This window comes from Ursus americanus, chromosome 21 (assembly GCF_024610735.1).
Source record: "Ursus americanus isolate L20-20 chromosome 21, mUrsAme1.1.p, whole genome shotgun sequence".
In the NCBI taxonomy this organism is placed as follows: Eukaryota; Metazoa; Chordata; class Mammalia; order Carnivora; family Ursidae; genus Ursus; species Ursus americanus.
The window spans coordinates 47,658,838-47,682,398 of record NC_142147.1 but is presented as its reverse complement, the minus strand read 5'-3'; the positions used below and the strand labels follow the sequence as shown (position 1 = coordinate 47,682,398).

The window sequence follows — 23,561 nt, the reverse complement described above, 5'->3', positions numbered from 1 at the left end:
CGCTGAACCAGGAGCCGCCACCCGGACACCCACATGGGGGCAGGACTTGCCACAGAGGCTCCCAGGGCTGGCTCCTGTCCCTGAACCCGACCAGCTCCCTCCCCAGCTGCCCTTGATGGCTGGCCGACACGGACCATACAGAGGACACAGAGGCCAGGTCAAGGGAATTAAATAATGAGTGATTTTATTTCATTAGAGATAAAACCAGCAGCATCACAGCCTGAGCCCTCACCCCACCCCCATCCCCCTGCCCCCCACGCTTCTGCCTAATGTCGGTAATGGGGACTTCGAGATCGGGACCTTGAGCGCCTGGAGAGAGAGAGAGGGGCCCCCAGTGAGGGCTGGGTGGAAGCAGCCACGCGTGTGCGCACATGTACACCAACACACTCGTGACCACTGGGGCATCGGTGACGGGGGGGGGGGGTGGAGGGGCACAAGTTGCACAGGGAGGGACGTTACCCAGGGTGGAGACCAGCCTGTGCAGCTGGAGGGGTACAGGGTGGAGATGGAAGAACCAGGGCAGGGACAAGGTCATCTTCCAGGAGCTGGGCTGGTGGGCTTACCTTCGGGACGAGCTGTATTCTCGACCTGGAGAGAAACGAGAGAACGAAGCCCAAGCTCAGGGGCTGGGCTCCTGGGGCTGGGCTCCTGGGGCTGCCTCCAGCTGAGGCCACACCTGTGCCTCCAGCCAGTCCCCTGGGCATGCACCAAAGCCGGGCAACGCGCATTGCTTCTAACGCCCTGCTTCTAACATCCCCCGTTCCCCATGACTACGGCAATCCCGCTGCACGTGTGGAGCACTACGGTGGAAACCGCACTGTGGCTTCCTGCATCCTGACTTCGAGATCTAGAGTTCGGGGCCCACAGGCCGTGGGGATACTCACTGTAACGGGGGGAGGGTGAGCGGCTCTGTCGGCTGTACTGGCGTTCCCATTCTTCTCGCTCCTTCTCTCTGCGTTCCCGCTCCCTGCCAGGCGGAAAGGGAGGCAGCCCAGGGGCAGGCATGAGCACAGGGCGAGAACACCAACCTCAAGGGCGGGGCTGGACTGCACCGCCGGCCCGGGGCAGGTGCTTCCAACAGCCCAGCCCAAGTGGCAGAGTAAACCCAGGCCAGCCAGTGCTGCTGCTGCCCTTGCTTGGAAGTGACAGCACTGGCTCACAAGGATACAGGCTGGGGAGAGCCAGGATTGGAATCTTAGTCGGCCTCGCTTTGAAAGGCTTGCTGAGCAAACATACAGGATTGAGCTGGAGAGTTCGACCTTTTCCCGTCACACTCGGGTAGTCTCAAAACACGGGACTCACACACTAAGTGCTTCATTGGCCTTTGTCAGGATGCCTGGGACTCGCGACCCCAAGGGCTGTATTTACTGGGGCCCTTCTACTCGCCTGGCCCAGATCTGACTGGATCCGCCCAACACGCCTGTGAACTAGGACAACTATTCCAACCCCATTTAGCTGATGAGCAAATTAAGGCCCAAACAGAAAAAGGCCCGCAGTTGGTAGACAGCGGAGGCAGGATCAGAACTCGGAGCCGACTGACCCCAGCGCTGAGTCCCCGGGCACTCTCCTTCCCCACCTGAGGGAGGCAGGCCGCACCCTCAGACGGCCAGCACACAACGGTGCGCAGTGAGCAGAAACCGACCACCCAGCCGGCAGCCGGCTGATGGGCTAGGCACCGCACGGGAGCCCTGCGGCAGGGTCCCCAGGAGAGGACGAGGAAGGAGTCTCGGCTCAGAGGAAACGGAACTGCCTGTCTGAGCACCCGCGACCAAGCAGCCGGTGACACGACCCTGCCACTGACGGACCCTCCTCCTTGCCAGCACCGAGCACTCAGCCTCCAGTTGCACCCTGAGCTACCCAGTGAGGTCACCAAGGTCTGTCCTGGCTGCAGGGGACAAAGCGAGGCCTGAGAGCGCCAACCCCTACCCCGGGGCCCCATGGTCACAGGGAGGCAGAGCCGGGACTGGACTCCACATCTGCCTGGTCCAGGGCGTGAGCCTGTCCCCTTGGTAGTGAAGAGCCGAGAAACAGAAGGGGAGCAGGGAGAAGCCCCTCTGCCCGAGCTGGGAAGAACCCGCCAGGGGGCTGGCTTGCTGAGCGCCACCTCTGATCTGGGGGCCGAGCGTATAGCAGGAACCCGGCAGCTGCCCTCTCAGGCACCATCAACAACAAGCAAGAAAACAGAATGGTGCGTGCCAGGTGGGGGTCAGCGCTCTGAAGAACACATGGCAGGCTTGGAGGATGGAGCACATCAGGGTGCTACTCGGGACAGGATGGTCAGGGAGGGCCCCGACGAGCGAAGCCAGGGAGGAGGGCACAGAGGCCCCGCGCACCCAGAGCCGGCAGAGCTGGAAGGGGCTGCAGCAGCTGGAGCGAGCAAGCCGAGGACAGAGGGCTTCCTCCCACCCCGAGGACTAGCGCAGGCTGCAGGGCTAGGCGCCAGGGGTGGGGAACAGCGGGCAGCCCAGAAGCGGGGGGCCGCGGCCCAGATACGGGCAGCGCGATGGTCTTACTTCATGCGGATCTTGCGGGCCATGGCTCGAAGCTCGTCCTCCCGCTCCTGCGGCAGACGGGGCTGTGAGGCGCGCTGGCCGGCTCCCCGGCAGGCCCGGCCCCACCGCTCGCTCCCCGCCCTTACCTGGCGCTCATGCTCCTGCTGGATCATCTTCTCCTGGGCCGCCTTCTTATCCGCTTTGACTGTGGCAAAGGAGAGACGTGGTGGCTGAGGGGGGCCCTCAAAAGCACTCCCCCTTCCCGGATGCCGAAACTGACCCCAGAGAGGCCGAGCAGACAGCCATGGCCCTTAGCACGGTGGCAGCGGAAGAGCACGCACACCAACTCCTCCCCCGAAGTGCCCCTCGCAGACGCCTGTCTGTCCAGGAGCGGGCAGGGCCCCCCAAGACCAGGCTGGCAGGCAGAGCAGCAGAGACCAGGGCTGGGGGGGCGGGGGGGGCACGTACACTGCCTGTTCAGCGCTTTCTGCATCCTCAGCTTCAGCTTCTCCTGCGGCGTCAGCTTGGGCTGGGGAAGGGGGAGAAGAGGCGGGAGAGGGGGTGGGTGTCCGGAGCTCCCACCACCCACCTCATCCAAGAGCCTGGGACTTGCGGGGGGCACGTGGGGAGGAGGGACCGGCTGCCAAGGTCCACCACAAGGGTCTGGGAGGCCTGGGGACAGCTGGAGCCCCGGCGGACAGTGCGGAGGGGACGGGGACACGGACCTGACGGGGCAGAGCATTCCCAGCCCGCTTCAACCCCAGGGCTGGCTCTCCCGGCCCCCGCGGGTCCCCCCTGCAGGCCCACCGGGCCCAGCTCTCGGGCACTGCTGCTGGCGGGAATTAGACGGGCGAGTTCCAAATTCTTACTGACTTTGGCAGCTCCTGTCTCTTTACCAGCGGCAGGTTCGGTCCTGGGAGGAAGAAAGGGCGGCTGCTACTTCTGACCCCACGCCACCTCAGCACCGCCCTCAGGCCAGACAGCGCCAAGGCCGTGGGCCTCAGACACCCCCAGGGAGGGCCCGTGCCCCTCTCTGATCCCTCAGGACCGGGCCGTGTCCCCTGAAGCTTCATCCAAGGCGAGGCTGTGACTCCTCAGACCCCCCGGGGGCAAAGCCACGTCCCCCTCAGACCTCCCAAGGCAGGACCGAGCTCAGCCACCCTCCCCGAGGCGGACCACTCTCGTCCCCCAGCCCTGCCCCCGCTCACTTTTTCAGCTTCTCGCCCACGGCAGGGGATGCCGCCGGCCTGGTCAGCTTCTCCCTCGGGGGCGATGGCGAGTGGCTCTGGCTGCGGCTGCGGCTGCGGCTCTGGCTGCGGCTGCGGGACGGGCTGGGGCTGCGGCTGCGGCTCAGGCTGCGGCTGCGGGACGGGCTGAGGGACCAGCTGCTGCGGCTGCGGCTACTGCTGTGATGCCGGGGGCCCCGGCCGCCCCGCCTGTACCGCTCCCCGGAGCGGGAGCGGCTCCTGGGGGCACGGCGGGGCAGGAGGGGGGCCGTGAGGAGCCAGGCACCCCCTGCGCACAGCCCTCCCGCAAGGCCCTACGAGAGGTCGGGGCGTGACCACCCGCTCCTCTCCCGCTGCTTGACCTCGGCTGCTCCCGGCCTCGCTCCGTGTCTACACGGAGACCACCGTCCAGGTACAACCGCCCTGAAACGGCTCCTCGCTTCTCACTCCTGACACACACTAACCTGCTCCCCTGGGAGGTGACTTCTGGGGAGGGGGCCTGGCTGGCCATCACCCCCCTTTACACACAGTGCCCGGCTCTGGGCACCCAGGGGCTGTGACCTCACCCACACCCTCACCACCTCCTCACCTTGCTGGGGTCCAGTGGGGACCACCCACCCCCTCGCCCACTCTCCCCACCAATCTACAGCACGGACCCACAAGACCTCTTCTGGGGACACGTGGCCCCACCCCTTCTCCGCTGCGGACCCTGGGGGCTCCTCAGCAAGGGTGCCCCCTCAGGCTGACATTCGAGATGTGGCCAGGCCCCCTTCCTCCCCAGCCTTTCTCCTGTGGTCGCCCTGGGTCAGGCTACAGGGAACGACCTGGAAGCCAAGTCTAGGCCACACACGGATTCTGCTGGGGTCGGCCAAGTCTTTTAAAAAGCTCAAATTTGTGGGCAATGTTGGGAAAACGAACTACCCTTTAAAAATCCAGATTCTCAACTTCTCTTGAGAAAGCAGAAGATGGGGCAATGCCGGGCCTGCTACTGCACAGCTGACGACCCAACTGGACGGGACACGTGTGCACCAGTCCCTCCGGGTCCACCTGGCCCCTTTATTTTACCTGCCAGCCCCTACAGGAAGCTGACGCTGAGACGCGTGCCAAAATACAAGCGACAATGTCGGTGACGGCAGCACTCGCCCAACGCTAGGCCCTGTACCCAGCATTCACATGCGTCTCTGCTCACACCTTCACAACAACTCCACAAACGGGACACTACCCTTATTTTACAGATGAAAAATCCGAAGCCCCAGAAGTTTCCGAGCAGGGCCAGGATTTGCAGCCAGGCTCACCCGCTGAGGCAGCCCTGATCCCGCCAAGCAAGAGCCTAAAAGGGCGCCCCGCTCCTCAGATGCCTCGTTTCCTACCCCATCTGCAGCACCCCTCTCCCCGCAGAGCACCCCAGCCCTTGAGGCCAGCCAGGTCCCCACTGCAAACCACACACCTCTCTACACCCCCGCCGGGAACCCCCCCCAGCACCCGCTCAGTCCCCTGAGAACGTGGCCGCGTGCCAGCCCGGGTCACCACACGTGGACAGCAGAGGGGGCACACCTCCCCTGCCAACCGAGTGCTCCCCCACAGAACGGCAGCGGCCTGGTCCCCTCCCTCAGAGCCGGGTCTGGCTGACATCACACGTGCCCAGCCCCGAGGCCCCGTCGCCTCCAACGCGTGAGCGCCACACACCTGCTTCTGCGCCGGGGCCCGTAACCACCCCGCCGGGCGGGCGAGCGGGAGTAGCGGTGTCCATCTCGGGAGCCCCCGCCTGAGTGCCGCCGGCCGCGGCTACGGGAACGCGAGTAGCGCCGGGAGCGGGAGCGCGAGCGGGACCAGGAGCGGGAGCGGGAGCGCGCGTGGCGGCCAGAACGGTAGTAGCCCCCGCCGCGGCGGGAGCGGGAGCTGGAGCGGGAGCTGGAGCGGGAGCTGGAGGTCCTCGAGGCGGAAGAGGAGGAGGAGGAGGAGGAGGAGGAGCGGCGGCTGCAGGCGGGGCACGGAGGGCCGGTCAGCACGGGCCTGGCCCCAGGCGCCCCACCGCCCCGCGTCCCCCCCATAGCGGCCGGGGCGTAGGGCGGGCGGCGTGAGCGTTACCGACCGGGCGCTGGCATTACGTCCCGGTGCGGGGCCGCCGGGCTGGGGGGGTGCGGGGGGCTTCCCTGTGGTGGCCCCTGACGCGGCTGCTGCCGCTGCGGCCGCAGCTGCCTCCTCGTCGCTGCCCCCAAAACTGGTTATGAACGTGATCTTCTCCTCGCGGCCTGGGCTCGGGGAGCGGGAGCGGGAGCGGGACTCGGAGCTGGATTCTGAGGGCGACCTGCGGGGCGGGCAAGAGGGACTCAGCGGACAGGCTCCCCGGGAGCCCGCTGGCTAACCACGCGCAGCACCCAGGAACGGGCACAGTGTGGCACCGAGCACCGCGTGACACCCGGCTCAGACGAACGGAGCCAAAGGGCAGAAAGGAACCCCACTCTGCAGGGGTTTGACTCGGCCTCGGAGCCTTGGCCGAGGGAGCGAGCGAGCGACAGCAAGCTGTACTGACTTCACGTCACGACTAAAAAGGGATGAAAAGATCTACAGACTTAACTTGGGAAGTTCTCCTCAACACAAACGCCCGCCTGGCAAGTTCTATAACGTTAAGTGTGGTACGATCCCGTTGTTAGAAAAGTACCCGTTTCCCTGGTCTGAGTGTGTCCCCGTGCCTGGCCTTGTACCTAAAGGTACCTGCCTCATCTCTCCTATCCCCCCAAGAGCCCAGAGAGGCAGGCCCCTCCCACTGCGTTCTGAAGAGCGGACCGGGGTCAGGCTGATGTCTGTCCCCCCTCAAGGCCCCTGCCCCATCACTCCCACATCCTGGAGACACGCGCGTGCAAGGCCGGGCCCTCCTGTGTAATATCCCTTACTGCTTATTTCTGGGGCCTGAGATCAGAGAGACTTCTGATTCCTGTTGTCAGGCCTTTCTGCCACGCTTGGTCAGTTTTAACACACAACTACGTTGTATTTAAATCAGAAAATTAAAGAAGGTTCACATTTAAAGAAAAAAAAGACCAGGAAAGCAGAGTAACATCCTGGAAACCAGAAAAATGACTCAGACCCACAGATGACACCAGGTGCTAAGAACCGACCCCCCAGCCTCCCGCTCCTCCTCCCAGCCCTGCTCCCTCCTCTATCAGGTTTGCTGGCTGCCCTTCCTCAGGGCCTGGGAACTCACCGCTTATAGGGGTCGTATGTGGGGCTGTCTCGGCGGGCATAGCTACGGAGAGAAAAGCGGGGTAAGACAAGTAGGGGCTTGGGATCTGAGCGGGCATGGAATTGGGCCCACTCCTCCCCCAAGGCACACAAACTCAGGGACCAGGCACTGTGGCCAGGTTTTAGGCCCTGCCTTGATCCCTCTGCCCACCCCACCTCCGATCTGCCCGAAGCCTGAACCTCCACCACACCCCGCAAACAATGTCCTGGGCCCCTCCTGACCCTGAACCACAGGGACTCCAGCAGCCTGAGTCCTGCTTGGGCTCCAGACCCCAGATGGAAGCATCCCTCCTGCCACTCCAAGTCCCTGCTTCTGCCATCTGGGTCCCGGCTCGTTAACGAGGACGATGGTAAAACTAGAAACGCCACGGTGTCTTAGATGCTCGCTACGGGCCGGGCACGGAGCGCTTTACTTCCATGAACGCAGCTGCTCTTCAGGACCACTCACACGGCTGCTGGGGTCATTCACAGCTCAGAGCTCAGGACACCGAGGCCCAGAGCAGTAGAGTCACTTGCCCAGCGTCACACAGCTCAGAAATGGAAGAGCTGGGCTCCCAAGCCAGGCCCTGGGGCCCCGAGCCCACATCTTTATGCACTACACTGACTGCACCCTTACGGGCAGGAGGAGGACGGCCAGAATCAGCACGGCTTCTCCGGACCCCTCACCGAGCCCTGAGTCCCCAGCAGGCTGCGTAAGCCCCACAGCTCCCCTCAGGCACTCTCCTTGTCCAGAGGCGGTATAGCAAAAAGAGGCATGGGTCTGCACTGGGCCTCCAGGCCTAAGAGGCAGCGGCAGGCTTGTCTGGAGGCCACTCGCCCTAGGCAGACTCTCTGCGCCACAGCAGACTGCCTCCTGCCAACCTGCCCCACACCTCCAAGTGGGCATTGGTGCACCCCCAATCCTGGGAGGTGACAGCGCCGCTTTTCCAAAGGAAGAAACTGAAACTCGAGGGAAGTCACTTGCCCCAAATCTGACAAGGACACAGCCCAGGAGAACCAGGAAGAGGTTCAGGGACAGAACTGTTCCCCTTGACTCTGCCCTCAACCCTTCCGCTACCCCACACCACCTCCCCACCGGTGCCTGTGACACCTGGCAAGAGTCCAAGTCCAGAGGGTGAGGGGAGTGGCTGGCAGGGCAGGGTGTCCACAAGGCCATTCCCACCCTAAACCTTCCCTGTTTCCTGCCCTACTAGGACTCTGTTCACAAGCCCAAGCCTGGCCCCCAACAGTCTCCGTGAGCCCCAGCCCCTCCCCCAGAGCCCTGAGTGAGGCTGTCAGGGCAGGGGCACAGGGGCGAGCCCAGCCTACCTGGGTGGACTGATCTTCCGGCCCCTCAGTCGCTTCTCCCGGAATTCCCTCCGCTGGCGCCGGGAGCGACGGCCCTGGAGGAGGGTGGGCACCGCGCTGGTGAGAGATGTGCCCTCCCTGAGGCACTGTCCCCCCGCCTCCCACCCCGGCCCAGCCCTCACCGAGTACATGGCCTTCTCTTCCTCAAGGGCCTTAGCGTGCTTGATCGCCTCCGCCTCCTCCTTGTCTTTCCGGAGCATCCTGGGTGGGGGTGGTCACAACAGAGGATGAGGCAGGCCACAGGCTGAACTGTCCCAGGAAGTGAGGGATCCCACGCCATCCTGGGGTCTCTCATTTGTTCAGCACTATTACTGAGCTCTTACTGCATGCGGATACTAATTTACGGACTGGGGATTCATTATTGAAAATAAACAAACAAAAATCCTGGCCCTCGTGGGCTTACATCCTGGGAAGAAGACAATGACCAAGATAACGTGATGAGTAGTATGCTGAATGGTGAAAACCTGGCCAGAAAGATACACTGTAGACGGAGGAAGAAGTGCCAAGAGACAGGTAAAGCCGCCACAGCTTTGAACAGGGAGGTCAGGGGAGCCACACAGGGCAAGGGACAGCTGAGGAGAAACCACGGGGAATAAGCAACAAAGATGCCAGCAGAGCCAACATGGCAGGGGCCCGGAAGTCGGGGGCGGGGGGGGGGGGGAGAAAGGAGGCACAGAGGCCGCACGGGGGTGGAGCGTGTGAGTAGGGGCACAGGGGACCAGGCAGGTAAGGAGTCCAGCTGCCCGGGTGCCAGGGCAGTCACCGAGGGCGCTGAGCCGAGGCTGCTGGGTTCACACGGGATCGCCCCAATTCAGATACTGTTAGCTGGGGCTGTTGCGTGGGGTCTGACGCACAGGGCATGGCCCGGGGAAGAGGCCCCATCAGTAAGTGCCAAGGGATGATCCGGTGAATGAAGCCTCTTCTCCACCAGGGGGTGCTGTCCACCAGGCCCAGGAACCCCGGGAGCTTTTAGGGGTCCAATGGCCACAGGTCACACGGACTCGGGTGCAGTCTCAGTTTCGCACCGGTAAAGCCTGGTGGTCAGTACCCATCCCAGGAGCTCAGGACGCTGCGCGTGTGAAGCTGCCGGCACGGGGTCGGGCACACTCGTGCTCAGGAATGCAGTGGCTGTCAGCAGCGGGGGTAACGACCGACGCCAGGCCCCAAGTGCGCAGGAGCACCAGCCAGTGGGCCTCACCTGACAAAGTCGCCGTCGGCCATGCCGTAGGTCGTGGCCTGCTTGTTGAGATCTGCCACCTGCTCCTGGTTCAGTTCGTCCACGTCCACCTCCACGTCTGCACCAAGAGAAAGGCTGTCAGGGGCCAAGGCCGAGTGAGAGGACTGGGGAGAAGGGGAAGAGCCCCGGGAGATGGGGGCACGGGGGGGGGACGCCCACCAGACTGGAAGCCTCTGCAGGCAGAGAACGAGTCGGCTCATCGCGGCATCCCCAGGCTGGCACGGGGCTTGGCCGGAGGCGAGCACGACCAAAGGCAAGGGGCGGTGGGGGGAGGAGGTGCAATGGATGAGGGCCCAAATGAGCACCGGCATGGACGGGGGAGACCAGTGCGCAGAGCAATGTATGATGTGTGGATGGGGACAGACGGGGGGTGGGTGAAGATCTGGGTGGGCGGGGGGGGGTGGGTCGCAGGTGTTCAGGAGCTCGATGCAGTATGAGTAAGTGGAAGCGGGGGGAAGGATGCCTTCCGGATGCGTGATAAGCAGCAGCTATCTGAGAAGAGGACAGGGAGACAGGTGGATGGCTGGAGCCGTGGGTATTTGGGTACGGGGTGAATAGTGGGGGGGGGGCGGCTCTGGAACTGAATGAACACTTGTTCTCCAGAGGAGACAGAAAAAGAGGGAGACAGAGAGACTGACCCAAGCAGAAGAGAACAGACACAGAACCTAGGTGGGGACAACAGCATAAAAGCAGCGTCCCAGAAATGAGAGGAGCGATACAGAGAGGAAGGCCGGCACAGAGGAGCACATGAGTGAGACGGGGAAGACGGCGGAGGCTGGAGTGCCCCAGAGCAGGGGCAGGAGAGACGGGGCTCTTAAGTGTGGGGCGCCCCACAGAGGGTGAGGAACGAGACACGAAAACGATGCCCAGGGACTGCGGGGTGGGGGAGGGCAGAGAGGGGACCCCACCGATGTCGGGGATGACCTCATCTTCGTCCGAGTTGCTCTCCTCCTCGGCTGGTGACTCCTCCTCCTCTGGCTTTTCTGCCACCTTCTCTACCTCGGCCACGGTGCTGTCCTCATAGGTGTAGCCAATGGAAGCCTTCTTCTCTGCCAGCCTGGGATGGGGGAGCCCATGAGCCAGGAGGGCCACAGGCAGGACAGAGCCCAGAGCCAAGCCTCGAGAGCACACGGATTCCCCAAGCTCCCGCCTCTGGAGGGCGCCCTTGCCTCCGGCTCCTCACATGTGCTCTCCCTCAGCCTAGAACCTTCCGCACCTGCCTCCCACCAGCAACCCCCCTCTTCCCCCAAGCTCCAGCTCAATGTCCCCAGGAAGTTGTCCCCCGGCAGGGTCAAGCACCATCCTGAGCTTCTCAGCCTCACCCACATGGGGTCATGACTGTCGGGGGACAGATCTGTCTCCTCCAAGCAGACTAAGCTCAAGAGGGCAGGACCCAGACTTATCTTGGGTAACAATGTGGCCCAGCTTTGGCCAGAACAGAGGAGGGGCCTCATGCACGTGTGTTGCTAAATTAATTTAGTCAACATGCCCAGACGTCCCTTGAGTGCCCCCTCGTGCTGAAAGTGGGCTCCTGGGTAGGGATCAGTCGTCAAGGAGCTTCCACGGCATCCGTGGAAACTCCAGATGGAGAGCAGCGAGTGCTTAGGATCCCAGAGGAAAAGGCTCAGCCGCAGGAAGAAGGAGTGAGGCCGCAGGACTGCTGCGGACAAGGGGGCTGAGGGCCGCCGTGGAGGAGGACAGGGCCAGCCCGGCAGAGGGAACGAAGAGAGAAGGGAGCTGCCCGTGGGGGACCTCCCTGAGCCAGAGGCGGGTCCACGTAAGGCCCTGCCTCCCCCCACCGCTGCTCCTCGAGGGACACAGCCCCAAGAAGCCCCTCTCGAGAGGGACGGGGGCTGAGCACGATCCCCAATCTCCAACCACAGCAGGAAGAGGGCTCCTCCGAGCCCGCGTGGCAGGGAGGCACACCAACACTCAGCGAGGGCGTCCTCACATGCAGGATGCAACGCCAGGCCTGGGTCAGCACAGGGCCGGGGCCGACCCCCTGCACCGCCCACCACGCCCCAAGCTAGACGCGCCATGCAGAGGTTTCCAGCAAATCCTTTCCCTCGGCCACCACCTCCTCCCCCAAGGGTTTATTAAGGAAGCACCTACTGTGTGCCACACACTGGCCCCGATTGTGGGGAAACCGAGGCAAATAAGGCCGTGCCCTGGCGAGGTTCACAGTCCTCCCGCCTCCCCCAAAGCCGCCGTGCCCCCAGACCCCAACTCACTTCTTCTTCTCGTCCTCACTGGGTCTCTGGAGGCCTCCGTACAGCTCGTCAATGTAGATCTGGTACAGACACTGCTCCTCTGAGACTGTGGCAAGGTGAGAGGCAGGAGGGTTGGGGGGGGACACAAGAATGCAGTGGGGTCGGGTGCAACCCAAGCTCAGCTGGGGCAGAGTCACCGGCTGTGTGGGGAGGACCGCCTCGGTCATGGTGCTAAGTTCTCTCTGCCTCATTTCCTTTTCTGGCAAAGCGAGCACTTGGCACGGGGGCCATGCTACTATTATCCCTGCAAGGGAAGCCTCTGGTTGGACCTTTCAGAGCGTTGGATGTCACCAGGACTCCGCGGGCCACTCCACCGCAGGCCTCTCTGCGGCTGTTTATTTTATTCTTTTTTTTTTTAAAGATTTTATTTATTTATTTGACAGAGATAGAGACAGCCAGCGAGAGAGGGAACACAGCAGGGGAGTGGGAGAGGAAGAAGCAGGCTCCCAGCAGAGGAGCCTGATGTGGGACTCGATCCCAGAACGCCGGGATCACGCCCTGAGCCGAAGGCAGACGCTTAACAACTGCGCTACCCAGGCGCCCCTCTCTGCGGCTGTTTAAACTACACGTGTTGGGAGCCATCCTGGCTCTCGTTCACCCACAACACCCAACTTGGGGAGCTCGGCACCGTATCTGAGCTTTTCCTCACCTTCCCTGCAGTGAAACATAGGGCCCTGACTGGCTGTGGGGCCCTGGGCAAGTGCCCTTCCCCCTGCGGGTCTCAGCTTTTCTCTGTGAAGTCAGGTGGGTGGGCTGGGCGAGGAGCCCCGTCCCTTGTCCCTGCAGCCCCCCTCTCTCCCCAGCTCCGGCCCGTGGCAGACAAAGCCCGGGAGGAGAGGGCCCGGCCGTCCTGTCTCACCCGAGCTGCCTCGCTCTCTCTGCTCCAGCCCCACAGGCTGCCTGCACCCATCCTCCCACAGGCCTCTTCTGCAGCCTCCCTCTCCTCACCAGAGCTCCTCTCCGCTTCTAACCGACCCCACCTCCGTCAAGCACCTCCGAGAGCAGCCCACCGTCTGTCAGAACGCCCCCTCAGTCTGCCAATTGCCACCCACTTTGGTGACTGTGTGGCTGCTCCCCTCTCCCCCACGAGACCCCTGAGCCAGAGGCGCGCCTGCCACACCACAGGGGCTAAGAACGGTGGCAACGAACCAGCGCAGAGTCAGACCGAACTAAGGCAAACCCTGGCTCCGACACCAAGAACCCCTGTGGCCTTGGGTGAAGGCAAAGAGCAACAGTACCAAAGATGATAAATTGCCCCGATTTTAACACCTCGCTGGCTGCTCGAATTTCGGCAATCTTTGGTTTTAGAGCAGTTGAGACGTCCGCCTTAGAAACAAAGAAACAAGGGAGCAGCAAACCCACAGGAGGGGCTGACTGTGCCAGACTCGGTGGCAGGAATTCACGCGCCCCTCGCCAGGCCCCTACAACTACCCTGGGGGACTGCAACCATCAGGACCACCCTTCCCTGGGTGGAGACCGAGACCCGCCAGCCTAAGGGCCTCGTGTGGTCCGTCTTCCCTTTAACTCAACAGGGAAACCCTGGGAGGGGAAATCTCAGTCCTCAGATGAGCCAAAGCTTGGAGCTGTCCGTCAGGAGGCAACGGTGAAGGGTGGGGTGAGAATCCCAGCTCCTCGAACCCCTTGTTCCCACCAATTCCTGAGCCTCAACATCCTCGCCCATAAAATGGGCACAACCGCTAGACGGCTGTGCAGATGCAACGAGATATAAAACCGACACAAAGGTCCCAGTCTGTCAGGTCCGAACCTCCCCAGGCAAGCCCAGGGTGGGGGAACCTGGGAGCCTCCGTTTTCTCATCTGTGAGGCAGCATGCTGACGGCTCAGAGAACGATACCGACATATTCAAACGCCTGGCAGATTGTCAAACGCTAAGTATTCCTAAACAACTTCTAAAAGAAAGTTCCTCTTCAAAAGTGACACTCCGACCCAAACGGGCTGGGGGAAACAAAGGTAGACGATGTGTTCTTGCTATTTTCCCCAATTTTTCAGGACAAAGGCCAGAGAGGCAGACGGTGTGGGATGTGGAAGTGACCTCGGCAGAACCATCTTGCTCAGCGCACATGGCCTGTACTGGGTCCGGAGACGGAGGCCCGAGAGGAAAGAGCGGGGAGCAAGCCCCAAGTCCCGTTGGAGAAAGCCCTGGGGTAAATAAAGGTGGTCTCCCCGTGTCCACGGCCGCCCCACCGGCTCGCCACGCCCCAGCTCACTCACTGCCGGCAAAGTCGTTCTGCACCAGGCCTCGGTAGCGCTCGTAGTTGCATTTCCGCTCGTCTGACTCCTGTTCTGGGGAGCTTTGGGGAAGGTCAAGATCTTGAGATCACAGGGAGAGGGGAGGCCCCACCCCAAGCCAGCAGGAGTGGGGGAGGAGGAGCCTAGCTCAGGCAGGGAGGTTCCCCGTTGGCACACCTCCTCCTTCCCAGGCAGGGGACAGGCAGGCAACGGTTTGGGAAAGGGGAGGCAGCAGGGCTCAGGCTCCCTGCCTGGCAGGCCTCAGGGGGGCGGCTTACATGGTGGTGAGCAGCGGGGGGGTGTAGTCGGGGATGTGGTCAAGGTGGGCACGGACATCGAAGCGGTCAATCATGTTGTTGGTGTCCCCCTGCCAGGGCATCCTGAAATGGGGAGCAAGGAGTTGAGGGTCCCCAGTGCCCATGCCCGTTCCCTGTCACTTCAAGCTTGGGAGTCTGACCCTCAGCTCCGTGATTTTCCAGGCCATGGGCCCCACCCTGACCCCTCACTTCGTAGTCTCTTATGTCACTAATTCCCCTGAATCCACACTCAGGCTCCTGGCCTGAATAGGACCCTAGGAAACTGGGGCCCTATTTCTCAGAACCAAGCAAGAGTGGGAAACTCGAGCCAGGTCCTAGGGACCACTTGCTAAGCCCTGGGCACTTCGAAACATCCCCTATGACAACATACTTGCCATTACATCTGGGCCTGTGGTCCTGGCCCCACCCAGTCCCCTCGAAGTCCCCCAAGCACCCCTGTACCCTGGGGCCTCCGTCCCAACCCCTGCCTGCCAGCTCTCCTCGGCCGGTGACTGTCCACTACTCATGTAGGTCAAGCCTTCCTTGCCTGAGTCCCCACAGGTCTCTCCACACCCCAGGTCCCTCCTGACCTCCAGTCCTCAGACACAGACACCACCCAGCCCTTCTTCTCAGTCTTACATGTTAACAGGGCTCTCGGCAGCCAGGGCGACTGCAGAATCCAGGTGCACCTTGCACGCTCGGCCGTGCACCTGCAGGAACTGCGCTGGGTCCTTCTTCTGTAGGGAGAGACAGGGTGGAGGTCACCACTGCGCTGAGCTCCAGACCCTGCCACCCCCACACAACCCAGCTCAACAGCGAGCTCACCTCTGATGTCAAGTGGGCCATGACTCAGAGGTGAACTAACCCGCACAGGGGTGGCAGCACTTACGGGGGCCACCTCACCTCTAGGGACAGGGGACCCTGAGATGGTGGAGAAAGGCTCTAAGCTCTGCCCCAACCTTCTGTACAGCCAGTACCAAGACCTTCTGCCTCGGAAATACGATCCCCCAACTCTTTACCTCCCCCCTACCCCAGGTCACTCATTCGGAGCCAGGTGTGAGCATCTGGCCTAGACCGGCCTCTAAGACAACAGGACCACACGAACACAGGCAAAGATGGTCAGTGTCACTGCTCAGCAGAGAAAAGCCAACGAGAACCACGAGACGTCACTTCATACTCACTAGGACAGCGAAAACGAAAATGACAGACGTTGACAAAGCTGACAAGAATGTGCATAAACTGAGTTCTTCAAAAGTTAAACAAAGAACGACCATAAGTCTCAGCAATCCCACTCCCAGGGATATACCCGCCAGAACCTAAAACAGATACTCAAATGCTTGTACACCCATGTTCCAGCAGTATGACTCACAATGACCAAAAGATGGAAACAATCACGTGGCCATAAATGGATGGCCGATAAACAAAATGTGGTGTATTTATTTTTATTTTTTTATTTTTATTTTTTTTAAAGATTTTTATTTATTTGACAGAGATAGAGACAGCCAGCGAGAGAAGGGAACACAAGCAGGGGGAGTGGGAGAGGAAGAAGCGGGCTCCCAGCAGAGGAGCCTGACGTGGGGCTCGATCCCAGAATGCGGGGATCACGCCCTGAGCCGAAGGCAGACGCGTAATGACTGCACCACCCAGGTGCCCCAAACGTGGTGTATTTAGACCATGGAACCTTGCCAGTAACAAGGAATGAAGAACTGACACGTGCTACAACGTGGACGAACCTTGAGAAAAGGATGCCCGGTGAAAGAAGTCGGTCACAAAAGCCACATGTTGTATGATTCCATTTATGTGAAACATCCAGAATAGGCGAATCCACAGACAGAAAGTAGACGAGTGGCTACCCAGGGCTGGAAAGTTGGGGGGCCTGACTGCTAATGTGTATGGGGTTCTTTTTGGGGTCATGAAAATTTTCTAAAATTCGGCTGTGGTGACGGATGCACCACCCTGTGAACATTCCGAAGACCACGGAATCGTACTGGTATGTGACCTGTATCTCAACACAGCGGCTAAGAAGGCACCAACACAGAAGAGAACGTCTCCTGAGTCAGTGCTCCCCCAGCCTGACGAGACCTTATGTGGACGTCTCGATTCCGGCTGCGTCTGGAAAGCATAAAATCTAGCAGCAGCGCTCCAACCGCGGAGCTTCCCGAGTGCCAGGGCCTGGCTGGGCTCCTGCTGCGTGCCACATCAGAGGAACCCACAAGAGCCACGAGAAGGGCTAACTGCCGCCACGCACTGAATGCTGGTCGAGCTCCCAGCAACACCTCCCCAGGGTCCAACCCCTCGTGGCCACCCCTGGTCCAGCCAGCCTGTCCTCTCGCCCAGACCGCTTGGCAGCCTCCTCTCGGGCTCCCTGCTGCCAGCCTGCCCTCCGCACCCCATCTCTCACACAGGGCCTGGGGGGTTCTGCTAAAACCTATTAGGCCACATCCCTCTCTGACTTCCCTCCCCCAGCTCTGCTCCAGGCACGCCAGCCACCACGGCAGTCCGCGACCACTCCACTCATGCTCCACTCGGGACCTCGCTCTTCCCTCGGCCTGCAAAGCTCTGGCAGGTGGCTGCCCCCTCGCTTATCTCAGATCTCTTTCTAGAAGCCTTCCCCATCAACTCTAAGCAGTTCCCTGCACAAGCCCATACTCACTCTCCATCTCCTTAACTCCACCTGTCCTCTTCCTGCCACCACCCAGTTTCACACTGTACGTTCATTTACCGGTCGTCTCCCACACTAGAGCGTAACTTCCACGAGGCAGGGATCGCTGCTTTGTTCACCACCGTCTCCCCAGTGCCCGGAGCAGACCCGCCCCACAGCAGGCGCCGAGGAACACCGACTGAAGGGAAGAGAGAATGAGTCCTGACAGACAAGGAGACTGAGCCCCCAAAACCCGCCAGCATCAAGTTCCCCAAACCCTGCATTTGCCTGAAGTGCACCAAGAGCCGAGGAGGACACTCGCCGACGCCCATGGCTAATGCCAGGCTACTGTCCAGCCCGTGCTCGCCCCACGCCAGGCTGCTCCCACTCAGCCGAGGCAGGATCCGCCCAAGACCACAGGGTCCCGTAGGGGTGATGCTGCGGGAATCCAACTGCTTGTCCCGCACCTCACTTCCTTCCCTCAACGCCTCGTCTCAGCCCCGTGACAGCCCCGGGCCAAGACCCCCTCACGCCCAGGCTGCCCGGGGCCCAATGCCCAGGTCCCACAGCCATCGTGGGACGCCACGTGCAATACAGACGCCGACTGGCACAGGGAAGCCACCGGCTGGTGCCAGCAACCGCAGGAAGGAAAAAGCATCATGCCGGGAGTAAAAATCTAAGTCCAGGGCCTGGCTCTGCTGGGAGATTCTGGAAAAGCCAATGAACTGTCCTAAAAGTCAGGCCCTGAACTATTTTATGTGTATCTTCTCAAACTTCTCAACCATGGGACAAAGGTTAGTAGTATTCCCCACGAGGAAACAGGGGTGTGGTCCATTGGCTTGAAATCATGCCAGTAACACACAGAACTAACAGCTGAACCCAAATGGGGCTGACCCCCGAATCTACTTTTTTTTTTTCAAAAGTAAATTTTGTTTTACTCGGGTGAAAGCCATATGATAGAAAATCTACTATGTTAGCCACTTTTTTTTTTTTAAGATTTTATTTAATTATTTGATAGAGCACGAGCGGGGGTAGGGGCAGAGGGAGAAGCAGACACCCCGCCAAGCAGGGAGCCCCGTGCAGGGCTCCATCCCAGGACCCAGGGATCCTGACCTGAGCCGAATGCAGATGCTCAACCGACCGAGCCCCTCAGGCGCCCCCACGTTCGCCACTTTTAAGCGTACAGTAAGCCGCGTTAAGTCACACGCACCTCGCAGTGCGCCGGAGCTCTAGACCTTCTTCACCTTGCAAAACTGAAACTCCAGAGCCAGCGGATGACTCCCCTTTTCTCCTCCCCCCTGGCAACCACCTTTCTATTTCCTGTTTCTAAGCACCTGACTATTTTAGATACCTCGTATACATGGAATTTTGCATCTTTTCTTTTTTTTTTTTTTTTTGGTGACTGGCTGATTTCGCGAGGCCTAACGTCTTCACGTAATTCCTCCACCTGGCAGCAGGTGACAGGATACCTTTTCCGGAGGCTGGACAATATACCACTGTATGGACATACCACACTTTCTTTATCCCTTCATCAGTCGATGGAAGTTAAGCTGTTTCCCCATCTTGGCTATTGTGAGTAACAATGCAAGGAACGTGGGGTGTACAGATACCTCTGTGAGATCCAAAGTCCAATTTTAAGCACTGGACTATTCTGCCTCCAGGATCAGATGGAGTCAGAGGAGTTCACGGACTCTTTCATTCGTTCATTCAACTGATAACCAGGCACCGGCTACGTGCTCGGCTCCACTGCCACGGCAGTGACAGACACAGCCCCAGCCCTACCCTCGCGGTTCACAGGCCAGCGCTGGGGACAGACCCGTCCCACATAGGGACGACCCAGAGTGAGCAGCTGGGATGGGAGAGCCCAGGGGAATGCCTGACTCAGCGTGGGCAGTGGTGGGGGTGAAGAGGGGGTGGGTCAGCCTGGGGTTTTCTCGAGGAGGAGAGGCTTGAACTGAGAACTGCTTATTTCCCATTTTCTTATCAACAGGGAATTCTGTTTCTTTATCCAAACCACTGATTAAAGAAGAAAGCGGACAAGGACAAGGGCAATGACAGAACCAGGGTTAGCTAGGGGGAGACAGCAGGCACCAAGGACGTAGGAGCAGGGAAACCAGCCTTGCGTGGACACACCCATTCAGCCTGCGGTGAACTAGCAGCTTCTCCAACACTCGCCCCACAGCAACCTCTCGCCCAAGAATAAGATGAGACCCGGGTAAGCCGCCCCATCCCCCCCCCCCCCCAGAGCAGCCATCAGCCTAGGCCCACAGCTTGACAGCTCCGCTCTGCATGCAGATCACGTTCCCGCATGGGGACAATGGTGGCTTGTACAGGCCCACACCACAAAGCGCCCCACAGACACTGTTCTTGTTCTTGCCGTTTTTCCCTGTCACCCAGTGAGAGGGGCCGACGATCACCACTGTCCCGAGGGGGAAAATAAAGCTGGGGAAGCTCCCCTGCCAACAAGAACGAGAGCCTGGAGTCCCAGGCCTCTCAGAGGGCCCCAACTGCAGCTTTCTTTCCCCTACACCACGCCTACTCCAGCTCCCCTGGTAAGAAGAACATCAGTAACAACGAGAGCCAGGACTCACCGAGCAAGTCGCCCCGGGGCAGGCCTACGCTGAGGTCGATGTGCCCCATCTCAACAACAGCCCTGGGAGGGACGTGCTCGCCCCCCCACCATTTGCGCAGGCCACTAGCTGGCAACCAAGATCTAACCCCCTCCCTCAAAGGTCACAGGCTCCTAATATGTCTGTCACAAGGCCACCCAGAAGGAAGCCTATGCCTCTCAGGCTCTTTGCACCTGGATGTGACCCTGCGACTACTTTCTGGCCAGTGGGACGAGTGGAAGTGCTGGGTGCAAACATCTAGAAACTTTCTTAAAAACTGGCAAGAGTGATTTTGTCTCGTTTCCCTCCCTCTTCTTCCCTGCTGAACGGAGTGCAGACACGATGGCCAGAGTCTGACCAGCCCTCTTAGACCTTCAGACGACACTGGTAAGAGAATCCGTGTTCAGCTCAACAACAAAATGGTCCCTGAGCAGAGCAGGTGATTTTGGGGCTTTCAGGGGAAAGAGAAAGAAACTTCTATCTCCACAGCCAAACCTGACTGACATGATACATCATTTCACATGCAAAAAAGGAAACTAGGTCAGGGAGACAGTCACTCACCCAAGGTCACACTGTACCTAAGCGGCAGTACTAGAATGTGAACCCAGAGCCTTAGGACTCAAACTCTGAGCACCTAACCATCTTAGTATTTTGCCTCCAGGCTGTGTCACTTTGGACATGTCGCTGCACCTTTCAGAACTTCTATTTCTGCAGCACAAAGCCCAGGTGAAGTGCTAGGAGAGGTTTAGGCTCAGACAGTCTGGCTTAGAGTGCCAGCTGTGCCCTCTTGCTATGTGACTGTAGACCGTGACTCTCCGAGCCTCAGTTCGCTCATCTGTAAAACGGACGTAAATAAGGACCCTGTCCGAGGCTGCAGTGAGGATGTGACGAAGCGTAAACGCCTGTCAAGCACTTAGCACGTAACGGTTAACACATAAACATTCAGCAGCACCAGCCACTTTTATCAGCATCATCTTTAACACAGGGATCAATCCCCACCTCTCAGAGCCGCTGGAAGGACTAGAAAGAATGTACCAAAGTAGTGGGCACTGGGGCTGGCACACCATGGGCCCTTATTAGAGCTCCCGGCAGCCACTTCTTCCTAAGCACTGTGTTCCTGGCCCACGCTGGGGCCTCGACGAGGACCGGCACTGACCCGAGCCCTGCCCCCACCGTCATGTTACAGTTTTCCCGACACCGCCAGAGAGGGGCTCCCCTTGAGCCCAGTGGTTCCTTCCTGGGTGACAGAGGGCAAGTGAGGACCTCTCAGAGATTCCTCTCCTACAGTAATAGCAGCCTCGGTTTCATTGGGGACTCTCGCGATTCAAAAAAACCATGCATCTAGAACTCTTCTCACAGAGCTGGGTGCCTGGAAGGAGCAATTAAAATTGTAACTGGTACTATTAGTAGGTCTACTCATTTACTCTTTCAAGCTGTATTTGTTGGCCCCAAGCTTAGGATGCAAAGGTGACCTGAATACTAGTTACCCCAGTCTTACACAGCTAGGTATGTGTGGGTTCAATTCCAAAGGGGAAGAACAGGGAGCTGTAATGGCATTTACAGGGGACACCTGACTGAGTATGGGGGGATGAAGGAAGACTTCCTTGAGGACTGAGATCTGACAGATTAGCATTCGTCACCCAGGTATGGGAAGAGCTCAGGCAAAGGCCCCGTGGCTATGTAAGTCTCAGAGCTAAACTGATACTCTTTATACATCTTTTGCATTAGAGAAAAACACCCTAGATAACGAGGAGGCCAGATGGCTTGAGTAAAGGAAGGAGGCAGAAAGCAGAGTGGCATGAGTCTAAGTGGGGGGGCCAGGGGGCAGTGAGGTACAAAAGGCCAGACCATGCAGGGGCTTAAAGGCTGTGTTGAGGAGCCTGGGCTTTCTCTCAAGACCACCAGGGAGCCATGGAGGAGTTCAGAGCAAGGGAAGGACAGGGTCAGTCTTGTGCTTTAGAAAGACCTCTGGAGCCCTGCTGAAGAGGATCGGAGGGGGCAGGAATGAAGGCCAGGAGACCAGGTAGGAGGCTAAAGCAGGGATGCGGTAATAAATGGGAACATCTATATCAATATCGTCTAACAGGGGAATTGAACCCAGTACCCAAGTGCCATTTCAAGCTGGGGTCCCAAGAGCAAGTAGGAGTGAAAGAGGTAAGGGGAGACATGACAGGCACAATGCTCTGTGGTGACAGAGATGGGGAAAAAAGGTCAGTGGAACTACCCAAGGACGAGGCTGAGAGGCTGGTAGAGGTCAGACCACAAAGGCCTCTGAGGTCACAGGATGGGGTGGGGTCTTCTCTCCAAAAGCAACTGAAGCATCAAATAGGACAGGAAAGTGGTCAGAGTCCACTTAAATGAAAATTGAAGGCACTCCCACAGGATGCCAAGCCAACCCTCAAGAACAGCTGACCTTTGCGGGCACTGCAAATACAGCAGGAAGACAGACAACATTCAGGAGGTGCTCAGTCTTATATCTGGACTGCTCTGAGTGTTACAAAAACTTTCCTCCTTCCTGCTGACACCTGCTCTGTACTCTGAGGCCACACCAAACAACACAGTATACTACAACCAAGGAACGCCTCTGGTTTTTACCCACGAGGAGGCTCAAGAAATGAATATTCTCCTGAAGAAAGCTGGGCTCTTATTTTGGCCTATTTCCAAGCCCAAACCCCACCAGGATGACGGGGGCCCCAACCTCCAGGAAAGGTCCCTTCCCAGATCAAGGCCAGTTACTCACGATCTTTTCATAGTACTCCCGCCGCCGCTCTGCCCTCTTCTTGTAGTCAACCATCATGCCTCGAAGCTTCCGCTCATGCTTCCGAGCCTCGTGCCACATCGTGGTGAGGCCAAGCTGGGGGCCTCAACCTGGGGGATGAGAAAAGAGGGTCAGATGGGCTGTAAAAACCATATGGGCAGAATCAAAGTCACCTAACAAGCTGGTGACAGAACCGATCGGAAACCCCAGCTTCAGGGAAGGGAAGTGTGGCTGCAGAAATGTGTGCCAGATGCTGAAGCGTATTACTGACAACTCTGATCCAGTTCCCTGGGCGTTCTGAAAAACCCCCAGGAGATTCTGAAATGAGCACCCCTGGGAAAGGAGTGTCCTGGGTTCAGGGCACTAGAATCAAGGATGAAAGGTTTTGGAATCTTAGGAATGAGTGTTTGAAGTAAGGTCTGCAGGAAGACCCTAAGCACGTGGGGCTGTAGTTCAAGGGAGGGAGAAGAGCTGAAATGGGGCTACCCGTGGGGGTAAGGGATGAATGCAGGTGAAGAAAAAAAGACTTTATGGGAACAGAGCAGTGGTACGCAGCGGAGGTGGGAGAATGGGGGGGTGGTGGAGATGGAGGGCAGGTGAAGGGCGTGGACGTAAGACGACAACGCTTGGGGGATGTGGGGGAACATGGGGGGGTGCTGTAAATAAAGACCAGAAGGGGGCTGAGATCTACAGAAGAAATCTGAATGGCGGGGGCGGGGGGGAGATGGGGCGGTGAAAAACGGAGTAAAGAATGAGGGAGGCGGAGCTGGCAGACAGGAGGGGGTGGGCTGAGCTCAGGGGCAAGGCTTGCGGACAGGGGCGGAGCCCAGGGGTTCTGACCGGGATCGAGGACCGGGTCTGGGCTTCGGGGTTCGGGCTAAGGTTCTTGACAAGCGGGCGGGGCCTGTGGTAAGCGGCGGGGTCCGACGCGGCGTGTTCGGGCCCACCGCGGGGGCAGGGGCGCGGCCTGAGGCGCAGCAGGCCGGAGAGGGTGCGGGGCCAGCGGCCCTCGGCGCTGGGGCCGAGCACAGGCTCACAGCAACCCAGGGGAGGCCGAGACTAGGGCAAAGCTGGGCTGACGCCTGCCCGAAACCCAGAAGGTCGGGGCCCGCAGCCCGCACTCACCGGCTCGTCGCCGCCTCCCACCGCTGCGCTCGCGCGCGGCCCGCACCGGAAGCGGAAGTGGGAGGCCGCACG

The 23,561-nt window shown here is 59.8% G+C and overlaps 1 protein-coding gene across 3 annotated transcripts; it reads right to left on the bottom strand.

Annotated features, from left to right (window-relative positions):
* Window positions 1-158: 158 nt before the first annotated feature.
* On the bottom strand, window positions 159-23,552 carry CLASRP (CLK4 associating serine/arginine rich protein). Of its 3 annotated transcripts, none has more exons than XM_045812184.2 (21): window positions 23,490-23,552; window positions 22,347-22,474; window positions 14,996-15,093; window positions 14,339-14,440; window positions 14,043-14,122; window positions 11,774-11,858; window positions 10,451-10,599; window positions 9,504-9,600; window positions 8,428-8,506; window positions 8,267-8,340; window positions 6,921-6,962; window positions 5,811-6,026; window positions 5,405-5,695; window positions 3,701-3,958; window positions 3,366-3,405; window positions 2,961-3,021; window positions 2,639-2,697; window positions 2,514-2,560; window positions 885-967; window positions 564-588; window positions 159-309 (listed from the first exon to the last, which is right to left on the bottom strand). In XM_045812184.2, exons 2-21 carry the CDS (start codon window positions 22,443-22,445, stop codon window positions 267-269), a joined length of 2,028 nt encoding a protein of 675 aa, XP_045668140.1. In that variant the 5' UTR covers window positions 22,446-22,474; window positions 23,490-23,552; the 3' UTR covers window positions 159-266. The 3 variants fall into 3 exon arrangements, 2 of the variants coding, with proteins under 2 accessions (XP_045668140.1, XP_045668081.1); XM_045812125.2 differs by lacking the exon at window positions 23,490-23,552 and adding an exon at window positions 23,205-23,426; XR_015728122.1 differs by lacking the exons at window positions 159-309; window positions 564-588 and having other exon boundaries at window positions 3,362-3,405.
* Between the last annotated feature and the right edge of the window lie 9 nt (window positions 23,553-23,561).